Raw genomic sequence first — 18,534 nt, 5'->3', positions numbered from 1 at the left:
GCCATTTCATGCGAAAGTGAAAGTAGGGGAGGATGCACTTAGCTTGCGGGTTACCGTTACCTTCGAAAGTTTCAAATCTTTCTACTTCACCATTTTTGCTGCATATTCAGAATGTGCAGAGTATAGAAGAACAGTCAAGAAGATGAAGGAGAAAACATTGCCGCTGACTTAATTATATGGAGGAATAAATATCATTTTTGATGGTATAATAATTTAATATTCAGTTCCAAAAATGCAATATTTGAAAGCCGATTATTCCTTCAAAATTTGATTATTTGCAATGCTTTTCATTCCATTGTTCCTTTCTAACGTGAAATCCCTCTAAGAAATCGAAAACCCTTCTATAGGAAAAAAATGAGAAAAAAAAAAAAAAAAAAGGTCCGCTATAGATATCTAACCATTTATTGATGACCAGAGAAACCCAAAACAAATATATAATTAACATAAAAAACGTAAAACCTTTTTAAGATACAATTTTTATATTTTAGGTCAAATGAATTCTTGTGAGTCATTTATTAAAAATTATTAAAATAGAAAACAGATATTAATAGATCAGTTTCTGTACATGGTATAGAAATCTTATGAGTACTTTCTAATCAACTTATAGTGAAACATTTTCTTTCAATACAAATTATTATTATTATTTTGTAATTTAACTTATACTTAAAAATAATGTTTTCTATTAGGAATAAATAATAAATACAGTTATAAGAAGTTAAATACAAAAGAATATATTAAATGTTCAGAATGTTGAAAAGGTGTTTTCTATTTCGATTCGTTAAATCTTTTCGTTTAAACTTCACTAAGATATAATTGTTTCTTTCTAATATACGAAATATTCATTAAGTAATCTCATAATAATTTTTAATAATGTCAATGAAAATTTTAATTTAAAATATTAATTAATTAATATTTAAATATTCATTAAATAATTTTAAAAAAATATTTAACTTGCACTTAAAAACAAAATTAATTTTGTGTCAACTTTTGATTTCGATTGGTAAAAAAGAAGAAAAAAAAAAAAAGTCTAAAATGCATATTTGATTTTCTTCACAATACTATACCATGAAGAATAAATTTTCATATGTGGGATTTTGAAAATAAAAATTTGAGCACTCATGCCGTTCACGGCTTTGCCAAAATTTTACAGTTTGTATATTATATTACAAAGAATAAAACACTGATCTGTGAGATTTTAAAAATAAAAATTTGAGCACTCATGGCTTTCTTAGTCTTGCCCAAATATCGCAATTTTTACAATAAATATACACAATTTTTACAATTTTAATTTTTACAATAAATATACACAATTTTTACAATTTTAATTTTTACAATAAATATACACAATTTTTACAATTTTAATTTTTACAATAAATATACACAATTTTTACAATTACAATTTAAAATACACAATTTTTACAATATCAATACAAATATACAATTTTTTTTATTACATCTTCCTTAAGGAGTATACGAGAAAGTTTCAAAGAAACCACTTAAAATTTTATAACACTTCTCGAAAGAGTTACTACGGTTTCTTTTGTTAATGGATATGTTTATAAATGAATTTTAATTTTTGATTGGAATAGTGTTTTTCTCAGTCAAGCTATGGGAACGAGCAATTCAAATACATTGCTTTGCTTAGTTTATAAATTGATACGCAAATTTTGAATTTTAAATAAAAATAATTTTTATATAAACAAAGAAATAATTTTTGAAAATAATTTAAACGGTTGTCGAACAATAGGGTGGAATAAATAAATGTCTTTTACTTGAAACTATATATTGAAAGATACAGAACAAATCTTATACTAATAGGGATAACACGTTCGTCTCGAAACGTAATATACAGAGATAAAATTCTTTGACTTGTTCTTATTAATCGTGATAATTTACTTAAGTTGTTTAATCAGGTCCACAGAATGATCTATACGTCTACACGAATTGATAAATATTAGTTTATCTCACTGTGACGCTTACACGAATGAACGTGGGCGGGTTTTTCAATATACTTACTAATATTTAAAGGCAGATTTCCGACTAGGCAGTTACCTAGGTCACTGGGCTTACAGAAAAGCCACAGGCAGGCTGATTAAAAAATGTTACTAATGCAAAGTAAATAAATTGTAAAAAAATACAAATCTATGAATCATAAAACTTTTGGATAATATTAACGTTTTGACAAGAATTATTGTTCCAGTGTATTCCCATCATGTTCACTTTATAATTATAGAATTTAGAAACACCGAACGCCTGCTTAAATAACAGCATGAAGAAATATGCTGCAGAATCATTTGGCGCAACTCTTAAAAGACAAATTTAACCAAGCTCTTTTATGAATTAAAGTTAGTTAACTAAATTAATTGAACTAAATAATCAAATTAGCTAAGTAACTGAACTAATTAAATTAGATTAAGATGATAAAAGAGATTGTAAAAATCAAACTAATTTCGCTGATTCAAAAATATCCCTGTTCCACAAAGCTGCTCTTTCTCAATAAAATGATTTCATTTTCCGTTTTATCAAATTACGGTCTATTTTAGTGTTGTGGCCTATAATTAATTAAATAGATTTTGACTAAAGCATTTTAATTTTTGTATGGTAGGAAAATTTGGATCAAAGGGTGTCTGCGTATTAATGTCTTATTACTCACTGCTTGAATAAAGTTTATCAATCTGTTTCTTACTTTCTCATAATCCTTTTGTGAGAATTCCAAATTACGATGTTAATCGAAAAAAGTCACTTTGTTTTTGAAATTTGTTTTGACCATTTTCGTAAATAATGGTAAGTTTAAAATTTTCATATAATCCATTTTTTTGATTTTTTTTTTTTTTTTTTTTTAATAACGACGAATTTTTTAGTAAAAAGAATTCATGAAATAGGGTTCCCCTACATAAACGTGACTGAGCATTATCCAAGTTTCTAATTCTGTTTACATTCTATTTCTTTCTGAAATGCATTTCTATCTTTCTTTTAGTAAATTAAGGAAAAGGGAAGAAAATCTTCAGAAAAATGAATAAATAAATAAAATAAAAATCCTTAGGAAAAATGATTATAGTTATGTTTTGTAATTTCAAGGATGTAAAATCATTTTTCGAAAAAAAAAATATTTTTATCATGTGATTAGTATATGTATACTTCTAAATAGATGGTGCAATTTAAATGCAATTTCCATGTAAATTCTGAGAATTCGAAAAGAATGCAATAATTAAATTCTATTTAAAAAAGCACAATACGCGCTAAAAAGAAATTATATAAATTACAGCATTTAGAATGTTTAATAAAACATTTACGATTTTAGAAGCAATTTATTTTTTAAAAATGATTTATTATTTTTATCAGATTGTTTAGAAGTGATTATTATTTTTATTAGATTATTTAAAAGTGATTTATTATTTTTATCACACTATTTAAAAGTGAATTTTTATTTTTATTAAATTATTTAGAAGTGATTTATTATTTTTATTAGATTATTTTGAAGGGATTTATTATTTTTATTAAATTATTTAGAAGTGATTTATTATTTTAAAATTTTTATGGATAGCAAATATTGACAGAGTAACACGACCGAATTATCAAACAGACAAAATAGACAATCCCCTAGAAACACCGGATTTTAGGAGCATCGAGAACATCATTATTCTTTTTTTTGCAATGTTTTTTAATGTAATTTTATGCTTTTATTTGATTTACTACATGAAATGGGTTGATTACAAATCTTATTTAAATTTAAATAAAAATAAGCTTTAATTTTAAAAACGCCATCATTGCGACTTTTTCGTACTTTCAAATTAGAGTTAATGTAATGCAAATATTTCTTTTAAAAAAATAGCTTATTTACGAACTCGTTAATTTAACAGATCGCTGTTGCAATCTTTGTGTTAAAGTTCTTTTATGATACTTAGTATTTACATGACAAAGTTTTGTAATATTTTTACTATTTTTTTTTTTTTAAATAGCTCACAATTTAGGTTTGTTTTTCGTACGTGAGATATTTAAACAAACTTTCTATGAAGATGATTTGCTATTAATATTTCAGTTTGATTAATATTTGGTATTTAAATCTTATTTTATAAAAATTAAATTAAAATCAATAAAAAATACCGGATATTTGAAGTTAGGAACATGATAGTTAAACTTTTGTTGCCAAAGAATTCAATCAAACTTGCTAAGCAGAAATGAGAAGCTTAATAATAGTATCCCATTTCTGTTTTGTTATGAAATATGCATCGTAAGAAAAATGAGTTTAAAGTGATTACAATTATAAGTAACTATTTTTCTTTCATTAACTTTGACATTTTTGAATAAGAAAATAATCTGTTTCTTTGAATAATGCTAGTATGTAACAGATTTAGCGATCTGTCTGGCTGAGAAAATATGTTGCAATTAAATAGAGAAAGTATAACATGTTAGAAGATAATAACAAGCAGAATTTCAATAAAGCATTTCTCTGTTTCCTTTTTTAGTTTACTTTTTCGTGCATGAAGTAACAAATATAAAGTATTGTGATCATCGAAAATTCGAATCTGAGTCATATTTCAGATCTTTCTCAATCACGTCCCCCCGCTTCCCCGATTTTTTTTCATTATGACTTTTGTGTCACTTAACACATAACTGAAAAACGCTTTGAACTGGATGGGTGAAATTTGGTGTATGAGCTTTATTAAAGAGTATTCGCGAAAGTTTTTTGGGGACCAATTGTTTTGAGAGTACCATTAGGAATTTGCTATTAATTAAGGGAGAGGGGAATCAAGAATTCCCCTCCTCCTTATTTCCAATGCTCTGATCATGTGATGTTTTACTCTGAATTTCTGAACAATTGCAGAAATTTCCGTACTTCCCACGCATTAATCACTAGATATAAAAAACAGAATTTAAATCCATTCATTTCAGCATCAAGATATATAATGTAACCGCTGAAATTCCATATGAAATTCTTAGAAAAAATTATGCAGACTACGGTGATCTAAACAAAATAATAAAAAGTGATTATATTTCGTTTGATTGCCCCAATTTTTTTAAAATTGTAAATATGGGTTTTCTGGCATTATTATTATTATATAGTAATATTTTTCTTTGGTATATTTCACTTTTTTTATTAAAATAAAGATAAATAAGTTCTTTTTGGGGAAAAAAATAAAAATAAATTACATTTAAAAGGACATTTTCTGTTGTGATTAACAGGTAAGGGGCCATAAGAAGTCATATGCTACAGATAAGTCTTCTCAAAAGATAACTTTCTTTTTATATTAGTTGATTGAACAAACAATAATTATTGGTTCAATTCAGTTGAAATAAGGAAAGTATAATATTAAACACCGAGTATAAGAATTCTGAACTAATATGAAAATAAATTGCAGTTATTTTTTCTTGAGTGTTTTTATTTTAATTTTAGAGAAATACATTTTTGCTGAATAAACAAATTACTATTCAATAGTCACCCGGGAGACACTATGATTATTTTGTTCCTAGTGACATATAAGTAGACGCACTAATGTTATGTTTCCATGACGCCTCTTAAGAATGGTGTATTAGACATCGATACTCCTCTTTGTCTCCTGGCTGCATACACCAATACCACAATTGTTGCAAATTAATTTAAAAATACTTTGAAAAGTACTTTTCTATAATTTTTCCCAAACCTCACAGAAATTATTATAGAATTGTATAATTGTATTCTACTTGTTCAATATATATATATATATATATATATATATATATATGTCTTGGAAGTATATGTTTCTATCTAAATAACAGACGTTTGCTTCTAACCGCACATCTCTTCTAATAATAAAGATGAATGTATGCGTGTGCGTGCATACGTGTTTATTGGTGCTCTACCGCCCAGACTGTTTGACTTAGAGTTACCAAACTAGGCACATATACGCTTTAGAGGGTAGACTGGGAGTGACATTTCCTTTTTTTTTTGAAATTATTATTCGAATTAATTAATTAAAAATTAAACAAAATAGTGTCGTTTTGCAATTAAAACTTCCGAAAAATATTACAATACAAAAATAATTTTACATCATCTTGAAATCTAAAGAAATTTCTTTTTAATTATACTAATTTGATAGTCGTGCAAATTTTTCTGGTATTTTGACATTAAAAAAAATTCTTTTTTTTTGTTTAATTTTTAACTGTAGGTTATTTCGCCGCTCTGAAATTCAAACCGTTTTTATTGTTTCATTAAATACTAAATTGCATGATTTTCTTCCATTGTTGAAAGCTAAAGAAGAATAATTATGTTAATTATTTGTGCATTTTACAAGACGAATAAAATACAACAGCGCGAATGTTAGAAGATAAAAGAAGATTTACATTTTATTACATCATAGGAGTGGTCTCTATGAGAAAGGTTCATATACTTAATAAACAGAGAGTATGCATCTTTTAAGAACACATCTTTTAACGAGTGCAGGCGGAATCATAGGCATGGAAAATATCCAATCGATTTAATTAGAATTAAATACAACCAATATACCCTACGATCCAACTGGTGGCCAAAAGCAACTATCTAATAATATAAATGGTAAACATTTAGACAGTTTTCTTATTAATTCCCTGTTGCACCTAATTAGCAAAAAGAAAAAAAAAAATCTTGATTGAATGCAACAAAAATAAAGTAGTAAATTTATCACATATTTTCCGCTCGAAGTAACAGCACCGATTACGCTAACGAATGCAGCTTAAGAATAATTAGGGCTAAAGCTACATCATCAAATTGGCAAAATAGACAAGTACCTGAAACTCCATATTTTTCGGTGCTGCCTGAGTCTCAAGATTTTTTTTCAGAGTCATCTAGTGTTTTCATTTAAAAGAGCCCCGTACACGAACGTATTCAAATTAAAATCAAATAATGTTTGAATTTTAGACCATTGTGCTTAGAATTTCATTTCATGTTTTAAAATTCATTTGCAAATCAATGAGGTGCAATTTTTTTTTTTTTTTTTTTCGTAGTCCAAGTTAACAATCTTGACAAACTTTACATTGGAGTATTTAGATAATATTAAAAAAGCTGTGTAATTGATTAGCATGTTTTATATTGCTTTTAAAGTTAAATTTTAAATTTTTTATACACTATATACTGAAATCAAATCTGTTGAAGGTTTAGTGACCTGTAGATGAATGATTTGTTGTTTCAATTAGATGAATGCTGACACAAAAAGAAAATTCAAAACAATAATAATAATAATAATAAATCTCTTTTTGGATGTTGGAGAAAAAAGGGAACCTAAAACCTGACATTATCTAAGGACCCCTGCAACATGACTCATTTCCGGCCTTGATTACATCTACCATGGCCAGATGACAAAATTCTGGTTTCGAAACCTAATAGTTTCATGTTCGAGACTCATTTCCCTATTAGTTGCTCACTGTACACAGAAATGCACGTGAATTTACTATTCATGAGTATCGAATGTAGAAGTGTGGTGTGAAAGTGCGGAGAAGAATGTCATTATCTTCATTTGGTCAAGATTCGAAATTATGAGGTCTGTTTCAAAATAATTCTTTGTCAAAACGAGACTATTTAAACGAAACTTACCTCTGATTAACTGCACCTTAAAGAAATTTTTCATGGGAAACTATTTTTCTCTTAGCCCTTTTTATAAATTTTACTCTAAAAGGGTTGGAACATTCTCAACAAACTAATAACTTTTTTCATTGCCTTAAAATTATTAAATATTTAAATTAATTTGCATTAATGTTTAAATATTTAAATTAATTTTAACTTATTGGCTCTTAAAAGTCATAACTCTTTCACAGAAGCGTTACAAGATATATAGTAGTAAATCACTTATAACCTTGATTGAAGAATATATTTTCATAATTATAGTATCAATAACTTAAGGATTGTTTCAAGATCCATTTAGTAATATTGCCTCACCCGGATTTACTCCTGCAGAAGAACATTATCTGACTGAGTTTGTCTTCTGACAATTCATTAAAAGAAAATTTAGTAACTATAGTCAACTGGGGTTTGATAGTCAGTATAAAATAAATTTTATTAGTAAGTTCTAAAGCGTAGGAAATTTTAGTTCCATTTGTTATTGACCATATTTATTATTTGTTATAGTTATTTATATTTGGGAGAAACTGGGTTTTCGATATTTATTGTCGCAACGGTTGCGGAATCCAATTCAGTTCTGGGCTTTGAGAAAATATATGTAGAAATAATATGTAGAAAATATAGTGAGAAGGCATATGTAGTTGCATATTCTTTTATTAAAATAAATTCACGAAGTTCTTATATAAGATAAAATTAGTTGTTAATAAAATAAACTAAAATGTGTTTCTTATTTATTTTTATTTGATCTAAACAAAAAATATTTACTATTTATTAGAAAATATTTGATAGAATACACAAAGAGCGCTTTGGAAAAAATGTAGAATCCCTCAATGCGCCTAGAATCGCAAAGTTTAGGACTACGAATTTAACCCATAGAAAGAAAGATGCAGATGCTGTTCACAGCAGGAAGTAAGGAACGGGAACATAGAAGCAGGATATACCAAAAAAGAAAAGAGAAGAAAAAAAAAAAACGTCACACCTGCGAGTTTCCTTTTTCTGAATACTACACTTACTTTCTCTATCTTTAAAACAGGTTTTATGTCTGGTTTCAGGCCTGTCCATAAAGTGAAGGGCACACATTTTTTTTTTCTTTTTCTTTCTTATCGATCATTCATTTTCTCAAAAATAAACTGTCAAATTGTGTCTGCTGTATATCATAGCACCAAGATTAAGTTTCAAGTGCTTCCCCTGTATCTGGAAACATAGAGCTTAAAATATGTGACATTTCCATCGGTTCCAGATAATTTATATACTAAATAAAAAAAAAATTTTCCCCTTCTCACAGGTGGAATATGAGAAATAATAGAAACAAACGAAATAATTTTTTGAGTTAAAACATTTCTTTTTTTTTTACAATTTTCAATAAAATAAATAAATAAATTTCTACATCGATATATAAGAAATGTTTTAAAGAATTTTATAGTTTTCATATGATTTAACCCTTTAAAGGGCCATTTTTTTCTAGTCATATTATGTTAAAATATTTTTAGGCTTGAAATTAGAATAAGAAAAGGGATTCATTTAGCTTATTAGATAAATTTAATTTGATTCATTAATTAATTTGGTTAATTAATAATTAAGTAACAAATCAAGACACATCATTTTGTCTGAGATAAAGAACGGAAGCATCTAAGTTTCTGATTACTAAAAAAATGTGTCAGAACTTATGCCAACCTTCATAAATTCATACAAAGATTGATAAATTTGGTGGGAAGCATACTTCCCACTGCCCTAGAAAGGGTTAAATAGTTATAACACAATACGTCAGTATAAATACTGACAATATAAATATCTATAAAGAATACAGAATATTTTACTGTGCAAAATTATAACAAATTCTAAAATAAAAATAATAGACAAAAAAAAATTGCTCTGCAATTTAAAATCGGAACATATTAAATATTCTAATATAATGAGCGAAATTAGAAATCAAAGTGCATATATTTGGAGATTATATAAAATTGGATGATTTTTTTTATATATATATATTTTTTTACCAAGTAAAATTCATTTAGCTAATTTGAAGTGTTATTCAAGACTATTCCATTTGTTTTTTTTATTCTGTCATTCCAAGAGTATTCCATCGTTGCATTATTCTATCAAATATAGCATTCCAAAACAGATGATTATTTTCTATTAAAATAATTAATAAGAAAAAATAAATAAAAACCGAAACAACGACGTAATCCGTTTTCTTGTATATTTTAGATTAAATTACTTATAAATTATTCATATTATTTTTTTCTATTTTGCTAATGAATTAATGCTTTATTTAAGTGATTTTTTTTCTATTTTTCAAATTAATGAAAATTTTTGAAATCGATGGTGTATTGTAATGAAACTAAATTTGGAATTAAATGCATTTTTAGTGCTTGTTTATTTCATCTCTCCCAGCAGTTATTACCATTTACAAATTCTATAATAAGAAATATAATGTTCTTCTAGAATATTATGCATATGAAAACATCGAAATCATTTGGATGACTCCAGGGAAATAGAATTCAAACTCAAAACCTATACTTAATTACTTATTTTTACAGACATTTTCTTTTGGCCTTGAAAAACAACGAAACAGGTTTGTGTGAATTGTAGTTAGGTTCTGTACTTCGATCATTAACGATCTTCAATACCATCAACTGGTGGTTAAAATGCAATATTTCGTGCAAGACTTCAAGGTCGAGAAATAATACAATGCTGTTTTGTAGCCATCAAGGAAGTATTAAACATGTCTGAAACCCCTCTCCCTGCTGAAAAGGAATACATTTTTCTGTCAAATGTAGCTCTTTTTAATAATTTCTGCTAGTTATAAATTTTCTAAAAAAAATAACGAATGGGTAATATTAACATTTAGCGTATTAAATTTTACTTTGTCGTATATGAAGTATGAGAAAATATTGTAATTCTAAAACCTGGAGACGTTGATGAAACTTCGTGTTTTAGATCTTGAGTACGAGTAAAACATTTTAAGAGATATGACTGTGAACACGATAAAAAAAAAAACACTTTAAACTAAATAGATGAAATTTGGCATATGTTCCAGTTATAGATTATTATAGATTTTTGAAAAATTTTGGATGCAGTTTGTAGGCAGAAAATCTGATTATGTGCAAGTGAAAAAAATAAAAACGCAACGATCTAGTTAGATGAAATTTGTCATGTCATTTTAACTAGACACCATTGACTTTGTAGTGTTACATAAATATGGATATATTATAATATACATTTATATGGTTATTTTTGTGTTCATTAAATGAGTAATTTTTAAAATTTTAAATGGAAAGTGTTTACATTTTCTATTACATTAATTTAACTATTACGTAAATGATTAAATTTTTATAAATAAGAAATATATAGAATAAATATGAAATTTTTTTTTTGGATAATGTTATTTAAAATATTATATATACGATAAGTATATATATATTCATATCTATATAATATATCGTATATATATATTATATATGCGAATTATAATATATATACGAATTATTATATTATAAATTATCGTGCATATATTATATAAACGATAAGGAAGACGGATGCTGTCTTTCAAAATTTTATTCTTAAAAGGCGCCGATTGCAATTTGGAGGATTTCCTGCAAAAAGGATGTAACTCCGTCCTGAGAACGTTTTGTGTTACGTGTAGTATCATTTAATATTCCATTTTTTTTCTCCGATCTCTAGGATAAAAGTTTAGCAAAAATGTCGTTAATGACTTCTATTTTATTTCGGCGCCGCAGGAAGTACGTGTACTTCAAGGTGCATCGCTTCTCTCGTATTTTAACCTTAATGCGCTACACGACAAAAATTGCATATTTACTGAGTCCAATTGGTGTACTGGTCATCTATTGCTTTTTATTATATTCTAAATTTTTCAAGGTATAAAATGATTCATCAACGATCACAGAAATTTTTTTGCTTTTAACGCTCTTGAATTAAAAAAAAATCATAATACACTGTTCTACTATATTTCAATAATATTAATTTTTATAATTTATTATATAAAACAACTTGAAGAAAATTAAGGGGGAATAAAAATCAAAAATAATTATTAAATTTTGAAAAATTTCTTAGTTTTCTAAATATTTTCATTCATTCGTTTGATTTGTATCTTGCAAGTAATCGGCTAGAGAGAAAATATTGATACGAACTTGAATTCTCTAACACCAGGAATGCTTACTATCTAGTTACTTTCTCGTATACGTAGTATAAAGAAAGTATAGCAATCGCCAAAAAATTTTGAATTCTAGATTTTGACGAATCTCCACGTTTTAGACCACCCTGAGTTCGAAACACAGACGGACATTTTTAGAAAATGTCCGACTGTGACAATGATCACTCAAAAACTTTTTGAGCTAGACTGTTGAAATTTAGTAGATGTTTTTTACATTACATTTGAAAATATATATCTAACTTTTGTGCAAAATTTGTTCAAAGGAATTCCGTCTGTCAGGCTATTCGAATATAAGTTAACACGTTAATTACAAAACGAAGAGAGCTGAAATTCGATTCAGACATCTGTCAAAATTTGAGCCAAATCCAACTACGAGTCGACTGTCTGTCGGTCTGTACTTTCAGAAATATGTAAATGCGATAATTCGAAAATACAATGATTTAAATGTATCAAATTTGGTAAATATAAAGGCAGTTTTGTGTCAAATCTTTGTTTCAATCGATTCAGAACAATGCGTCTAAAACACAAATTTGATTTTCTGATACTATTAATCTCATGCTAGGGATTCCCCACCTAATAATTCCCCAAGGACAGATTCAATAGGAGTGCTAAATTCAAGCCAAAAGCTAACACTTCATAAATATTATATGCCAATGGCATATAAGGCGCTCTGTGGCATGACAAACTTATTAAGGAGTAGGCTAGAAACTTTTTGGCCATCATTCCCGCTGGTTTTTCCTACAGATTAATAAAAATGTGTTTGATAATTTTAATAAAATAAAAAGAATTTTGTGCAAATTTTTACATTCTTTTTCTTTAAGGCAGATTAATTGATCCATCGTTTGAGATATTTTACTGCCTTAGAAGATTTGTCGAAGTCAAAGTAGCTCATTTAGTACAGATAAATAAAAATATTATATTAGAATTATCTGTTTTGTTAAATTTTAACGTTTCACAATTATTTCTCAAAATATTCAACTCTCTCAAGAATATGTATATGTTTTTTTTAAAAGTGTTTTAATGGAATTGCAACAGATTAAAAGAACTATTTGGCTAATATTTGACCTTAACCTGCCCGAGTGACTTTTAAGGTCAACGCCTAAACGAACTAGTTGAAATTGCGGAAATTTCAATCACGTAATGACCCACAATTTTTCTGGTGTAAAAGTCATGGTCTGCAATTATGTTACACAGCTTAATGAGTCAGAATTGATTATTTTTATTGCATTAACAATTTAACATGCTCTAGAGAATCTTTTTATTTAACTTTCTACAAAATAAAGCATGCTGTGCATTGTAATGTGTTCAAAACAATACGAACAAGCAATAATTCAAAAACAATACGAACTAGATGAATGTAGTTGTTATGCGGTGTTTCGCTCAAGTAGTCGTTTTCTATCAACTTTTGGATGAAATATGAGAAAATTTATCAATCGATCCTTCTGCTGGGCTATAAGCGTGTTAATTAATTTTTAAAAAAAACCGAGATTAATAAAAAAAAAAATGTGATCTTGAATTGTTCTTTCTGTTAGTACTGCAGATCTATATCAAATTTTGAACCAGTCTCAAAAAATGGCATTTTTTTTTATATAATAGGAAAATTTTGTTTGCAAAACTTACTATATGCGACATTAATTTTGGGTCTTGCAGGAAATTTAAATGAACTCCGTTTGCAAAAGTTAGTAAACTTATTCAGACTTTAGATATACGTGAGGTTACAATGCCGAGTTTGACTTGCTTGCTTTTATATAAATATTTAATGTAATTTGAAGAAAATATAGAAATACAATTTTTATATTCTTTTACAGAAGAATTATATTTACTTTGGAAATATAATTCTTATATTCTTTTTATATTCTTAGAGACAGTTTAGTTCTTTAGGTTAATATCCAATTTTGATGTGAAAGTTATTTAGAGCAGATTTCATAGTTTTGCCAGTGACGACTGTACATTGAAGGAGCATTTGGGTTCTTCACACCTAAATCTCCGAGATTTTGTCGTTAGTTTAATTTATAATTTTAACCTAGTTTAGAAAATTGGCTTTAACCTGAATTGTAATATTGTATCACAACCAGATATTAGAGATACTATCTTCGATACTCTTTTCTCCAACCTTCCAAAGTTCTTCATGTCAAGTCCTTATATATCATATTCATAGAAGGTTTCTTTTGATTATAAAAATTGCTGTTAATTTTATGTTATAATATTATTATTACGTATTATGTGATAATTGTTTTACCACAGTTTTACTATGCAGCATGTATTATAAAAATTTGCAGAAAATTCGTTCGAAAATATTATGGATGTTCTACAAAAAGTACAAAATTAATTCCTTAGCAATTGAAATAAATTACTTAAAGAAATTCATTTTTATACATTTCTTTTCCTGTAATACATTTTGGACTTTCCTGTCTTAATGCTCCGCATTATTAAGTACGACGAGATTTGTAAAAAAGCTTGGATTTGTATAATTTTAATTTAAATAAAAAAAAGAAAATTTTAATTTCGGAATTCAAACTAAATAAAAAATATGAAAGAAACGGATATCAAAATGAATTATTTAGTGAAATTTAATGTCAATTCACACACCGATTATACTTTTTATTGAACTAAATATTTACAATTACATTTCAAAAAATACTACACGGATATATATGTTTTTTTTATTTTCTCGTATACAAAGTGTAGAGAAAGTATTGATGATGATGTCGTGACCGCGCTACCACAGAAAGGGGGTGCAGTAGCTTCTAAGGGTAAAGCACCCGAGGGCAGAAGTCTGACTTCTAGCTCATATGAAGATGAAACTCACACATTCGCTTGAACAACCCCTTTTTACAGGGGGGGGGGGCACATTCACACACCTCACAGATAGAACACAGAAGAACAACCATGCCCGAACCGGGATTCGAACCCGGGACGCCGGGGAAAATGCGCTACCCTTATGCCAGGACGCCGGCAGAGAAAGTATTGTAATTAGTAAAAACTTCGAACCTGAGATTTTGACTCATCTCCTCATTTTAGACCTCTCTGAGTTCGAAAAACAATTTTTGGAAAATACTCGTCAGTATGTGATAAAGACATATCAAAAACGCTTTGAGCTAGACGGATGAAATTTGCTACACGGTCTTTACACCGAATTTTCAGATTTCTATCAAATTTTGAGTAAAATCTGTTTAAAGTCCATCTGTATAGCTGTTCGAATATAAGTTAACGCGATAGTTAAAAAACGAAGAGAGAGATAAAATTCAACACACAGATTTAATATCTATAGTGTAGGCATTTGTCAAATTTTAAGCCAAATTCAACTACTGGTAGACTATCTGTCGGACTGTATTTTTAGAAACATGTACACGGAATAATCAAAAACGCAATGACTTAAACATATCAAATTTGGTACGGGACTTCGTGACTACAAGTGCATTTTCGGATACTATTAATCGCTTGCAAGCGATTAATTGAAAAAAAATTGCCAAGGATCATATTCAGCAAAGTTTCTAAATTCACATCAAATGTTAATGTTTTGCCAATACCATTCAAGGATTTCTCTGGGTTTAGTTTAGTTTTATTAACGTATCGTTTTAAAGCAATACTAGGACTATTTTGGGTCGGACCTCGTAATCTTGAACCGCAGTCAGACGACGAGAACGACACCTGATCTGGCACCCCCTCTCCAAATTTCCACACCACACGAGTGAGAAGACTTTTGGCTCCGATGGATTGAACGTGCATCAAACCCGCTTACATGACGGTTCCTCGGTGGAGTCGGGTCTCGCACCTGAAATACTTCAGTTCTGAGGCCAAAACCTTACCGCCAAACCACCGCGGGCTAGGATTTCTCTGGGATAACATTTGTATAAGAAAATGTGCGAGAAAGTTTTGGTGAGACCACTTCCGATGGTTAATATTAAATTTTCATGTTATTCGAACCAATAGACCCAAGAGAAGAACCTCATAATGTGTTCTCCCAAGACAGCAAAATAGCTAAAACCGCCGCTAATTTTAGTTCTGCCATATGTATGTTCGAACCCAAACATTGAAAGAATGTTCAATGCTCATGCTATAATAGCTTTGAGTACTTCCTTTGTATTAATCGAAGCTTGAGTAGGATTAAAAAGGAAGACCAACACTGCTAATACTTAGTGATACAACACTAATACTTAGTGATATTACATCTTTAGCTTTTATATGAATCAGAACTACATCTTTAACCTAAAATTATGAAAATATATACTTCATTATGTATTTCATTATCCTGCAACGAATGACCCACCGAACGTTTTATAATCTCAACAATTAATGGCCAGCACATATAAAACACAATGAAAAAGGAAATTTTCTATTTTACGTACTCTATTATGAAATCCTCTCTCAACTTTTAGGTAGCCGATAAAGGATAAAAAAAAAAAAAAAGCTTTAGTTCTGATTCAACAGCTGCCCCGCAATTGTATTCATTTGATTTTTGTTTTGTTCGGTCAGCTTGGTGGCGAATACTGCAGCAAAATTTTCCTTCAGCGTCTAGAAATTGAATCAATTTTGAGATAAGTTACACATCAAAAGGAAAAGAATAACTTCCGTGCAGGAATTTAAAGAATTTCGTCTCAGCTAACTTGTATTTATTTATATATAGAAGACAATTAAAAATGATTTATATTATTTTTGACATGATTAGAAATTGCACCTATTTAAAGGCAATAGGTTTTATTGTTGTCAGCATTAATATATTGAAATTAATATTTATCATACTGAGGAAGTTATATTTTCATTTAAAAGTATTTCGTGGCTTTAACCCGTGGTGTAATTTAGGGAATTGGGCTGGTAATTATTTTCTAATTTTAATTCCTTTTCCAGGTATGATTTTTTATTTACAGTTTTAAATAAATTTCTGTTTTCAGTTGTAACAGGCGGAAGTGATGGAATTGGAAAAGCTTATGCTGAAGAGGTAACATAATTCCTTTAATAAACTTAAAAGCTATATAATTACTTTGCATAAAAGATTGAAAACAATATCTGACTTTACAGTTAGCTGCAAGAGGTTTTGATATATGCTTAATCAGTCGAAATGTTGAGAAACTCACTTCTGCAGCGAAAGAAATTGGTAAGTAATTTCATATTGGGTATCAAAATTCTTATTATTAAAACTTAATTTCTTATCAAAAATTTCTATTGAGATAGTCAAAATGTTAATTCATATAAGGTATGAATCGATTATTTGACTGATTAAAAAAAAACTTTTATCATGTTTTTTTTCTCTGTTTATTTGTAAATTTTTAAAAAATACTTTTCTTTCTTGTTTTCTTTAAATTTTTTTTTTCTCAATTGCATTGTACAAAATAAAGTTTTTAAAATTTCGTTTCTCAGGTCAACTGTTATTTTTCTTTAATTTTAGAGGTAAAGCATAAAGTGTCAGTCAAAACTATATGTATTGATTTTACTGATGGTCCAGGAATTTACAAGGAAATTGAGAATCAGCTTAGAAATTTAGAGGGAGGAATAGGAGTTTTAGGTAAGAATGTATTCATTCAAATAATTTTTTTTTCTATTTAAAATATTTAGTAATTTTCCTTGCAATTCTTTAAATATTCTAGCAATCACTTTAAAATTGTTCTATTACATCAAAAATAAAAAAAACAAGCAAAAAATCAAATCAAAACACTACAATGAAATGAGTCAAATGAAGTTTAGAATAATTGCTTTAAAATTGTTTACCCAGTTTTTGTTTAATATTATTAATATTACTGGAGCATTGGAAATTTTTTATTGCTATTTGTTTTACATCTCATTAAATTCTTGAAATATTCGAGATTATAAATCTTATTTAAACAATTAATGATCTATGTATAGATTTGAATACAAATTCTCATCTTTTAGCATTGTAAACTTTTTTTTAATGAAATCATATAAAATTTTAACTAATATCTCATCCTTTTAGTAAATAATGTAGGGATGAGTTATAAATATGCTGAATATTTTCATTTGGTACCTGATGGTCATAAGGTAAGTTTCAAAAATCTATTTTCCATACAAAAAGTCATTTAATATAATTTATTGTGTAAAAATTAATGAAGGTTGAATTTTTCATTAATTGTAGGTTATGTGGGACTTGATTAATTCGAATATTACATCATGTACAATGGTAAGTTCATATTTTAATTGATTTAGACATTACAATATATTTATAATTATACTTTATATTATTTCATGCAAATTTGAGTTTTATTCTTAATGACCCAAGTATCTTAATAATACTTTTAAAAAATGTGGAATAAAATTAACCAGCCCTTTTATACAAGTCCCCAAAATTTTTATGTAGATTTTTAACTGATTATTATACAAAAATGTTATTTCATATTCAAAAAGCAATTTTTCTTATAGATGATGAAAATTGTGTTGCCAATGATGAAGACAAAAGGAATTGTTATTAATGTATCATCTCTAATGGCTATTTATCCAATGCCTATGCTTACTGTATATTCAGCATGTAAGGTAAATATATACATATATTTACGATTTATTAAAGAGGTAATGCAAATGAGGATATAAGACTAAATTACTTAAAACCTCTTCAAAAGATGCAATGGATTTATATAGAAGTCTGCCATTTACTTAAAATTTATTTCAGAGCTATATTGAAATAATTAGATTTGTATTATTTGAATATATTAAACATTTTAAATTCTAAACTTATCAATTACACAATTGAATGCTGCCAATAAATTAGTTTTAGATTAGATCCAGAAAGAGAATTTAATACTGAAAAACATTTTTGCATTTGAATAAGATTAGATTTATA

General features: G+C 27.6%; 1 protein-coding gene across 1 annotated transcript in view; it reads left to right on the top strand.

The window, feature by feature from the left end:
• LOC129962950 (very-long-chain 3-oxoacyl-CoA reductase-A-like) overlaps positions 1–18,534 on the top strand; it is a 74,796-nt gene that overhangs the window by 54,751 nt on the left and 1,511 nt on the right. The window contains exons 3-8 of the mRNA XM_056076954.1: positions 16,637–16,683; positions 16,764–16,839; positions 17,131–17,247; positions 17,674–17,738; positions 17,833–17,877; positions 18,117–18,227. Of these exons, the coding sequence (XP_055932929.1) occupies positions 16,637–16,683; positions 16,764–16,839; positions 17,131–17,247; positions 17,674–17,738; positions 17,833–17,877; positions 18,117–18,227 (461 nt within the window). The remainder of the gene's footprint in view (positions 1–16,636; positions 16,684–16,763; positions 16,840–17,130; positions 17,248–17,673; positions 17,739–17,832; positions 17,878–18,116; positions 18,228–18,534) is intronic.

This window comes from Argiope bruennichi, chromosome 3 (assembly GCF_947563725.1).
Source record: "Argiope bruennichi chromosome 3, qqArgBrue1.1, whole genome shotgun sequence".
NCBI classification, from domain to species: Eukaryota; Metazoa; Arthropoda; class Arachnida; order Araneae; family Araneidae; genus Argiope; species Argiope bruennichi.
This window is presented reverse-complemented; position numbering and strand designations above follow the sequence as displayed.